Raw genomic sequence first — 10,644 nt, 5'->3', positions numbered from 1 at the left:
TGTCCCTTCTTCTTTCTCCTCTTCCCTTTCCCCACCATCAAATATACCCACTCACACCTTTCCCTTCCTTCACCTCTCCTAACACCACCTACACTGTTTCACCCCAGTCTCTCCCCCGTTCAGAGATGCAGCTGGGCGCCACGGGGGACATGACAGTGGTGGAGAGGCTGCAGTACCTTCTAGACACAGGACAGTTTGCAGATATTAATATTCGTGTCGGACAGGGGAATAATGCTGCTCTGTTTAAGGTGAGTGTGTGTGTGTGTGTGTGTGTGTGTGTGTGTGTGTGTGTGTGTTTTTGTGTAATTCTTTTTTTTTGTGTATGTTTGTGTGTGTGTTTTTTTTTCTCCTGTATCGTTTTTCATTATTTTCTGTGTCTTTTTTCCCCACATCACTCCTTCGTTATTTCTCTTTTTTTTTATTTCATTCTCCATCGTCACTTATCTTTGACTATTTTCTCTCTCTCTCTCTCTCTCTCTCTCTCTCTCTCTCTCTCTCTCTCTCTCTCACCGTCTTCTTCACCATTCCTTCACTATCACTTCCTCACTAACTCTTCACCATTTCCACATCACCATTCCTTCCTTCCTTCCCTCTTTTCCTCATTAACTCTCGCTCTTTCACCATTCCTTCCTTCTTTCCCTCACAATTCCACCACTTCACCACTACACCACGTCTCACCATCTCTCACCATTCTTTATCACTTCACCAGGCTCACCGTCTCCTGCTGGCCACTGCGAGTCAGCCCCTCTATCGCCTGGTGCAACAAGGCGTCCCCAGCCCAGGCACAGCTGACATGTTTACCCTCAGAATTACAGACATAAAACCTGCTGACTTTGAGAGCATCTTGAAGTAAGTGGGAGAGACGGAGGGTGTTTTGAGGAGCTGGGTTGGTTAGGGTGTCTTTGGGGTGTTTTGGTGGTGTTTGGTGGTGTTTTGGTGTTGTTAGTTAGGTTTGATGGAGGTGTTTTTTTTTTTAATCCCTTTCAGTACTGGGACGCATTTTTGCCATGAGTTTTGCGTGTGACTAGACGATTTGATTGATATTAGGAAGGGTCTATGGAGGGTAGGAGATTAATGGCCAGAGTGTGAAAAAGCGAAGACCTGTTACTTCCCTAACACACAAATGGACAGATAAAGTAAGGAAGTGAGAGTTAGTGATGTTAGGAGAGTGAGTAGGTTAGAAACGGTACTTTTCTAGAGCACAGATGGACGGAGAGAGTGAAGAAATGAGAGTTAATGGTGTAAGTGTAGTGGTGTAGTGTGTAGGCGAGGAACAGGACACAGGTACATAGAGAAGTAAAAGTTATCGTGAGTGTGTGTACCTTCCTAACACAGGTACAACACACAGGTACACAGCTAGATAGGGTAAGGAAGTGAAGTTATCGTGTGTGTACCTTCCTAACACACAGGTACAGCACACAGGTACACAGGTAGATAGAGTAGAGGAGTAAAAGTTATCGTGAGTGTGTGTGTACCTTCCTAACACACAGGTACAACACACAGGTACATCTACACGGACAGAGTGGAGTGTGAGAACATCAACGTGGCATTTGGTCTCCTCCGCGCCAGCAGGAAATGGGGACTAGCTGGCCTGGGCATCAAATCCTTAACTTACCTTGAAGAATTCGTCGACACCTTCACCCCAAGCACTGACGAGGCTAAGAACAACCTTTTTGACTTGCTGGCTTTATCTGAGGACACGCTGGCTGACCTTAATTCCAAGTGTTACCAGATCATTTTAAAACACGCAGAAGAGCTCATACCATGCCACGGGTACCTTAATCTCGACAAGGCGATGGTTGAGAAGGTCCTGTGTCACCCTAATCTCAAAATCGAGGACCAGCTTAAGCTTTTCGAGGCCATAAGAGACTGGGGGCTCCATTACCTTGAGCAGCAGAACCTTCCTCTCTCAGCCCTTGGTTCTGCTGTGGAAGAAATCATCAAGGTCGTGGATTTTGAGAAGATAACTGATGCTGACTTCCTCGGTACTGTGCTGACGTCAGAGTGTTTGGGCAAAGCTGAGGTCATTGCCTTCTTCATGACTCACGGTCTGGAGATCCCTCGTAAACTGGATTTCAACAATAATAAAGAGGTGAGGTGTTTGTGTGGATGTGTGTGTGTGTGTGTGTGTGTGTGTGTGTGTGTGTGTTCATCACGGTCGCCTGCTGGTCATCCAGCCAGTCTTCCCCATCACGGAGCAAGCTCAGAGCTCATAGACCGATCTTCGGGTAGGACTGAGACCACAACACACTCCACACACCGGGAAAGCGAGGCCACAACCCCTCCAGTTACATCCCCTACCTACTTGCTGCTACGTGAACACACCCTACAAATTAACAGCCGCGCCCATTTGCTTCGCCGCTTCCCGGGACTCGAACCCGGACCCTCTCGGTTGTGAGCCGAGTGTGCTAACCACTACACTACGCGGTGTGTGTGTGTGTGTGTGTGTGTGTGTGTGTGTGTGTGTGTAATCTCTTTCCCTTTCACACACACACACACACACACACACTCCAAGGAGTTTGAAGGTAGGTGATGTTGGTGGTGGTGGGGGTGAGTGTAAAGGGTGTGGTATAGACAAGTGGTGTACGTGGGTGTGGTGTTGGTCAGGGGGCGGGGCGCGTCTCCCTGTGGCGTCTGCATGTATCTACTACACCAGAGTGGCTTCTTTCCCTCCCTTCCCCTCCCTCGCTCTCCCTCCCTCGCTCTCCCTCCCTCCGTTTCTCCCCTCATTTTCTCTCCCCTCTCCCCTTTGCTCCCTAGTGTTTCAAAAGCGTTGTCTTATATCCTAAAAATCTCGAAAAACGTTTGAATTTTGTTAGGAAACGTTTGTAAATAAATAAATAAATGAATGGATCAATAAATAAATAAATGAATAAGTAAATAAAGCAAATAAATAAATAAAAAATAAGTCTTAGCTTGAAAATATATCAATATCTTTATCTCTCTTTAAAAATAAATAGATAAACAAACATGTCTTTATAAAGTAAGTATATTTTGAAATCTGGTTCCTTCCTCCTCCTCCTCCTCCTCCTCCTCCTCCTCCTCCTCCTCCTCCTCTCCTCCTCCTCCTCCTCCCTCTCCACACATAAATAACAATGATTTTAGCAACGTAAACAAATCCAAATAAAACCTTGTGTTGTCAAAATCTAACACAATCTTTAGACTTTCCGAGCAATCATTTAGGAAACGAAATAAATGAGATGAATCAAATAAATGAAATAAAAAAAAAACAGGCGAAAAAAAAAAATCATAGCACGTTTAAATAAGAAAAAAAAATAGAGAAATAAAGCAATAACAATAATATTTTTTTATAAACTATACATTTAGAGAACCAATGAGAATCTGTTTGTCTGTCTGTCTGTCTGTCTGTCTGTCTGTCTGTCTGTATTGGCTAACCTCCCCTTCCACTTCGCTTGAAACGGCAACCAGCAAACAAGACAATAAATAGTGTAGATAAGTAAGTAATGGTAATAATAATAGTGATAATAGTAACAAGTATTAATTATTAGCGTGACCTATTTTGTAAGTATATTATCCCTTTCAAGTAAGAGATTGTTAGGCTGTGGTCATTTTCATCTTAGTACTGTTGTAATTGTAGTTAGCCCCTTTGGTTAGCTCTCTCTCTCTCTCTCTCTCTCTCTCTCTCTCTCTCTCTCTCTCTCTCTCTCTCTCTCTCTCTCTCTCTCTCTCTCTCTCTCTCTCTCTCTCTCTCTCTCTAGTGTTAGTGTTAATCAGAATATCATAATGACTGATATTTTTCTTCCTCAGTAAAAGTAAACATTTTTGTGTATTGATCCTCCTCCTCCTCCTCCTCCTCCTCCTCCTCCTCCTCCTCCTCCTCCTCCTCCTCTTCCTCCTCCTCCTCCATGATTTTGATGACAATTATGGATGATAAACTAAATTATTTTTTTCCTTCTCTTCCTGTTTTTGTTTTCCTTCCCTTTTTTCCTTCCTTCCTTCCTTCCTTCCTTTCTTTTTTTTCTCTTCCCTCCAATTCCATCCATCTTTCCCTCCCTCACCCCCCCAATCTCTCTCTCTCTCTCTCTCTGTTTCCCTCTTTTACCCCTCTCCTTTCTCCCCTTTTCCTCTTTCCCTTCTCCCCTCTCTTTTTCCTTTCACCCTCTCTCTTCCTTCCTCTATCCCTTCTCCTCTCCTTTTTTTCCCTTTTCTTCTTCCACCTTTTTCCCTCTTCACTGTTTCATCTTGTACCTCCTTCTTTCCCTCCTCTCTCTCCCTTCTTATTTTCCTTTTTATCCTTCTCTTCACCTTCCTTCGTCGCTCCTCTCTCCTCTCCCCTCACCTTCTCCCCTTCTGGTCACCCTTTCCACCCTTTTAGCTTCCTTTTTGGCTTACTTTTTGCGCCACAAGCGGAAAGACAAAGGGAGGAACCGCCAAGGGAGCAGGTCGGATCTCCAAGCGCTCTTCCATCTCCTCCTCCTCCTCCTCTCCCTCCTCCCTCGCCCCTGTCAGTGAGGGATTGAACAGTGTACGTACTTGTGTGTGTGTGTGTGTGTGTGTGTGTGTGTGTGGGTGTGGTTTGTGTTTTCTCTCTCTTTCTTTTTTTTTCTCTCTCTCTCTCTCTCTCTCTCTCTCTCTCTCTCTCTCTCTCTCTCTCTCTCTCTCTCTCTCTCTCTCTCTCTCTCTCTCTCTCTCTCTCTCTCTCTCTCTCTCTCTCTCTCTCTCTCTCTCTCTCTCTCTCTCTCTCTCTCTCTCTCTCTCTCTCTCTCTCTCTCTCTCTCTCTCTCTCTCTCTCTCTCTCTCTCTCTCTCTCTCTCTCTCTCTCTCTACTCACTAATATCTGAGCTTATGTGTGTGTGTGTGTGTGTGAAAAGGAGTTTGCTTTTTTCTTTTTTTTGTGTGTGTTTCTCTCTACTAATATTCTGTCGTTTCTTATTGTGTTTCTTTCTTCTACTTAACCTTCCTTCTCTCTCTCTCTCTCTCTCTCTCTCTCTCTCTCTCTCTCTCTCTCTCTCTCTCTCTCTCTCTCTCTCTCTCTCTTCCTTCCTTTTTCCTTTCCTTTCATCTTTGCTATTACATTCTCTATCTCCTTTACTCCCTTCCTTCCGTTCCTGTCTTCCTTCTTTCCTTCCTTCACTTTTATCATTACTCAAATTCTCTTTCCTTTTTTCTCTCCTTCCTTACTTCCTTTACATTATTCTCTTTCTCCTCCCTTTTTCCCTTCCTTCCTTTTAACTTTTCTATTACATTATCTTCTTCCTTCCTTCTTTCCGTCCATTCCTTTTATCTTTCCTATATATCATGTCTTCCTCATTTTCTTCCCCCTCCCTTCCTTCTCTCTCTCTCTCTCTCTCTCTCTCTCTGTGTTTCTCTCGGCAGCTGGTGTGTGTTTCCTCTCGTCAGTGTTCCTGTGTGTGTCCTGCCAGCTTTCTTAAGACCACCTGTTGTCCTCCTCCTCTCCCCACAGATCTGCTCCCTCACCCAGAACGGGGCTGTTATGGAGTTTAACAAGGTGTGTCGGTTCAAGAAGGGATACAGGTGTCAGCCCAATGAGGTGAGTGCAAGGGAGGGGTCATACACACACACACACACACGTATACACACGCACATACACACACATGTCTCAATTTTGGGGTAATGTTATTGGTAGCTCTTTTTTTTTTTTTTTACAGTGAGGTAGGTGTAGGGAAGGGGTCACACACACACACACACACACACACACACACACACACACACACACACACACACACATCTAATTTTTTTGGGGCTAATTTTATAAGTAAAGCTTTTTCTTTTCTTTCTTTCTCTTCTTTCTTTTTTCTTTTTATTTCTTTTGCATCTTCAGTTTGTCTTTCTTTGTACAGCCTTTTCTTGTTTTCATTGTGAGTCGTGCTTATATATATAACACACACACACACACACACACACACACACACACACACACACACACACACACACACACACACACACACACACACTCCTGTTGATATTGTAGAAACCTTGTTAATTTGTCACTTGAACCTAAAAACATCCTTAAAGACTCATATAATTTTACTGTTTCTATTTTCCAAGGCCACATAAATGACTGGCCGGGTTCTTGAGACTGTTTTTGCTATTAGGAATGTAGAAATCTTGTTATTCTGCCACTGGAACCTTAAGAATACCATTAAAAACCCGTGTCACTTCACCGCGACTGTTTTCAAAGGCCACAGGGGTAACTAACCGGGTTCATAAGTTTCTCCTGCTAGTAATGTATGTAGAAATCGTGTTAATCTGTCACTACAACCGTAAAAACACCTTTAAAAACCCCTGTCACTTCAACTAGAGCCTTCAGAAAGTAGTGAAGGTCCAGTGTAGAAGTGTCATGTTTCTCCCACACACAAACCTTCTACCTTCCATCCACACTCCTTCCACTCCTCTTCCACTACCCCTCCACGCCTCACCCACGCCTCCACTACCCTTCCACACCCACTCCACTCCTTCTCCACATCCGTTACACTCTTCTTTCACGCCTCACCACGCTTTTCCATGCCTCCTCACGCCTTTCCACGCCTCCCCACGCCTTCCCACGCATCCCAACCCCTTCCCACACCCCCTCACGCCTCAACCACGCCTCCTCACGCTTTCCCACACCTTTTCATGCCTCCCCACGCCTTCCCCACGCCATCCACGTCTCACCACGCCTCATCCACGCCTCCTCACGCCTCTCCTACCCATCCACACCTACCTACACCTCACCCACGCCTTCCCACACCCCCCAACACCTCCTCACACCTCACCCACATACCCCTCACCTGCAATACGACTTTCCACGACTTCCACGCCTTCCCACGCCTTCCCACGCCTCACCCACGCCTCCTCCCGCAGATCTACATGCAACACGAGCTGAGGTTCCGCGTGGACAAGAATGTGAAGCTCCTGGGAGTGAGTTTTGGTTTCTTGTTCACCCCGACAGACATGGGACTCAATATTCACTGTCAAGGTCCGTGGGAGACAAGACAGTGGACCGACATTATTCAGGTAAGTGGTGGTGGTGGTGGTGTGTGGTCTGTGGTGGTCTGTGGTGGTGTGTGGTGGTGTGTGGTGTGTGGTGTGTGTGTGGTGGTGTGTGGTGTGTGGTGTGTGGTGGTGTGTGGTGTGTGGTGTGTTGTGGTGTGTGGTGTGGTGTGTGTTTTGTATTCTCTGTTTTTCTTCTTTGTTTTTATTCATTCATTTACATATTTTATCTAGCAGTAGTAGTAGTAGTAGTAGTAGTAGTAGTAGTAGTAGTAGTAGTAGTAGTAGTAGTAGTAGTACGAGTAGTAGTAGCAATTAGTAATAGTACTGTTATAACACTAATAGGAACAAAAAAATTATCAATCTCCTCCTCCCCTCCTCCTCCTCCTCCTCCTCCTCCTCCTCCTCCTTCTCCTCCTCCTCCCAACAGTCGTATGTGCGTGTGTCGGGCGAGAAGCAGGAGACAGCTGACGTGCGCCTCATGTTCCTGCACCCCGTCAGGATAGAAGCCAACCAGAGCTACAAGGTGAGGGGGAGGTGGCGGTGGTGGTGGTGGTGGTAGTGGGAAGAAATGTGGTTAATTAGAGCTCAGGTGTATTTTGTGATATATCAGGGGATTTAAAAGAGCAGGTGTGTGTGTGTGTGTGTGTGTGTGTGTGTGTGTGTGTGTGTGTGTGTGGTGGTGTGGTGTGTGATGGCGGCGGTGTGTCCGGCAGGTTGTGGTGAAGATGGTGCGGATGAGTCACGGCAGCAATGAGGTGGAGCTGTGGGGCGGCACGGGCGGCGTGCGATGCGTGGAGACGGAGGACGCTGAGTTCCACTTCATCAAGGCGGCGGTGGACCCTGACAAGCCCGTGGAGGAGTCTGACGGGGACACCGCCGCGAGCGTCATCACGGCGCTGCTCTACCGCCTCGACACCGACGAGCCCGACCCAGACCCCGCCCCCGTCAGGCGCCGCCGTCCCGTGCAGGCCGAGGAGGAGGCCGTCCCCGTGGAGACCTCCAACCCCTGGCGCACCCGCTCCCGCCCAGACTCCCTCAGGCTGCCAGACACACCCTACGCTAGGAAACGCTCCCCCGCCACGGACGACGTCAAGTCCATCGAGGCGCCGCCCCCCGCCAGGAGGAGGGAGCGACCGCCAACTGAGGAGTACGTGCCCTCTACCTTCTCCACCAACCGCTGGAGGATAAGACCCAAGGAGGAGAAGGAGGAGAAGCCCTCCAGTGACGACTACCTCCCCAGCACCTTCTCCACCAACCGCTGGGCCAGGCCGCGCCCCAAGGAGGACGCCGCCGATACCGCCAAGACGCCCACTGACCGCACCAACCCCTCCAGTGACGACTACCGCCCCTCCTCCTTCTCCACCAACCGCTGGCAGCGCACCCGCCTCAAGGACGACGCCGCCGACACCACCAAGGCGCACACCGAGAGGAAGACCTCCGCGCCCGAGGACTACCGCCCCTCCAGCTTCTCCACCAACCGCTGGGCGCGCCCCGGCGAGGACAAGGCAGAGAGGAAGACCTCCGCCCCGGAGCAGTCCACCTCCTCCTTGTCCACCTTCACCTCACCTTCATCCTCCTCCTCCTTCACGTCTCCATCCACCTCCACCTCCTTTTCCTCCTCCTCCTTCTCCACCCCTTCCTTCTCCTCAGCATCCTCCTCCTCTCCTGCTACTGCCACCACCACCACCACCGCCACCACGTCCTCCTCCACCTCCAGCGGCCGCTGGCGGAGCAGGCCCAAGGAGGAAGACTCCACGACCACAGACACATCCCGCAGGACCTCCACTGAGGAGAACAAGTGGAGGACGCGGCCCAAGGACGACACCAAGGACACGCCCTTCGGTGTGCGCGTGCGCCCCACCAGGAAGGTGGAGGAGGCGCCCTCCATCCACCCCTTCGCGCGGCGTCGCGAGTCTCGAGACACAAAGTCTGAGATTCCCTTCTACCTGCGCAAGACTGAGGACCCCAAGCCCTCCACCACCACCTCCACCTCCACCTCCCTGGGCAGGAACAGGTGGGGGGCCTCCAGCTCCTCCTCCTCCTCCTCCACCCCTGCCTCTTCCTCGCTTTCCTCCTCCTCCTCCTCCACCTCCACGTCCGCCTCCTCCAGCAAGCCGTCCGGGGAGACAACCTTCCACAGCAGGTTCCTGCGCTCCAGCGGCGCCTCCTCCTCGCCATACACGTCCTCGCGCTTCGGCTCAGTGCGGGAGTCTTCCCTTACCCGCTCCTCCCTGCCACGCTCCACCGCTGGCTCCTACCTCAGCAGGTACGGCTCACCTGCTGACTCTTCCTCTAGCAGGGCCGCCGCCACCACTACTAGCAGCAGCAGCAGCAGCAGCAGCAGGGCTGGCGGCGAGGAGGGGCGCGCCTCCTCCCCGGCCGCCGCCCGGAAGAGCCTCCGCTACGGCACCGCCGCTACCAGCTCGGGCAGCAACCTGCTGGCGCTCAGCTCCAGCTCCTTCGGCCTGACCGGCGGCAGCGGCAGTGCCCGCGCCACGCCGCGCCGCGACGCTGCCACACCCACAGGTAGTAGGACCGCAGACAGGTACAGTGGCACCACCACCTCCACCACCAGGTACGGTAGCAGCGGTACAACGCCGGGTAGTACTAGCGCAAGCAGGTACGGCAGCAGCAGCAGCAGCAGTAGGTACGGCAGCGCGGGCAGCGGCAGCAGCCTGTACGGCGGCACGAGTGGCGTGGGCACCTCCAGCAGGTACGGCGGGGCGAGCTCCTCCCTCAGTAACCTGCCGCCCACGCCCTCGGCCACCGCCAGCAGGTACTCGTCCAGGGGCACCACAGACACGCTGGGAGGCGCGGGACGGTACACCAGCAGCGGGGCCTCTTCCGGTACCAGCAGGTACACGGGAGACGCCTCCAGGGCCAGCGGTATGTCGCCCTACACCAGTACCTCCTCGGGGGGCTCGGGGCAGGCCAGCAGGTACGGCCTGTCCGCTTCCTCCAGGTACTCCAGGTAGACCCGCCCCGAGGCAGGCCGCGAGGCAGTGACTCTCGCCGTGCCCCAGGTTAACACGTGTCTGCACAGGGCCCGGTGCCGTGCAGACCCGGGGCTGAGGGCGCGGCAGGACGGGGGTTGGGTGGGAGGCAGTGTTGGTTGTTGTCGGCACGGCAGACACAGTGAAGGGTGTTGCCACAGCCACAGCACACAACACAGCCTTGTATTGGTTTGTCTGTAGTGACTCAGCACCTAGCCACCAGTAAATGAGCACTTAGGCTCCAAGCACCCTAGTCTCCAGTAGTGCCGGTGCTGAGACTCTCCAGCACCGTGGTGAGCTGAGCTAGGAAGGTGACTCTCTTGATTGGTAACAGTGCATATGTAGTCCCTCACCTCAGCTGATTATTATCCCAGTATTACACAGGCAGGTAGCTGTAGACCCTGTGTGTGTGTGTGTGTGTGTGTGTGTGTGTGTGTGTGTGTGTGTGTGTGTGTGTGTGTGTGTGTTGCAAGGTAAACTCTCAACAGCTGACGCATAAACACCTGCACATCTACACTACTGGAGTTTTATTTACCTGTGTGTGTGTGTGTGTGTGTGTGTGTGTGTGTGTGTGTGTGTGTGTGTGTGTGTGTGCGCGTTACTTAACCTCATTTTCTTTTATCAATTATTTTTTGCCACTGTTGCATAATATTGTGTTTTGTAGCCTTTCATTTTCTTCCCTGTTTTAAAATTA

At 50.7% G+C, this 10,644-nt stretch overlaps 1 protein-coding gene across 9 annotated transcripts in view; it reads left to right on the top strand.

The window, feature by feature from the left end:
• LOC123501881 (mucin-5AC-like) overlaps positions 1–10,644 on the top strand; it is a 32,220-nt gene that overhangs the window by 19,689 nt on the left and 1,887 nt on the right. For 6 of the 9 annotated variants that reach the window (XM_045250930.1, XM_045250927.1, XM_045250932.1 and 3 more), the window contains 8 exons: positions 124–248; positions 710–849; positions 1,504–2,092; positions 4,337–4,486; positions 5,426–5,512; positions 6,826–6,978; positions 7,385–7,480; positions 7,671–10,466. In XM_045250930.1, the coding sequence (XP_045106865.1) occupies positions 124–248; positions 710–849; positions 1,504–2,092; positions 4,337–4,486; positions 5,426–5,512; positions 6,826–6,978; positions 7,385–7,480; positions 7,671–9,932 (3,602 nt within the window). In that variant the 3' untranslated portion in view covers positions 9,933–10,466. Of the gene's footprint in view, positions 1–123; positions 249–709; positions 850–1,503; positions 2,093–4,336; positions 4,487–5,425; positions 5,513–6,825; positions 6,979–7,384; positions 7,481–7,670; positions 10,467–10,644 lie in introns of those variants that run through there. The other 3 variants (XM_045250933.1, XM_045250934.1, XM_045250935.1) reach the window with 2 other exon arrangements.

Source organism: Portunus trituberculatus, chromosome 10 (genome assembly GCF_017591435.1).
Source record: "Portunus trituberculatus isolate SZX2019 chromosome 10, ASM1759143v1, whole genome shotgun sequence".
Lineage (NCBI taxonomy): Eukaryota > Metazoa > Arthropoda > Malacostraca > Decapoda > Portunidae > Portunus > Portunus trituberculatus.
This window is presented reverse-complemented; position numbering and strand designations above follow the sequence as displayed.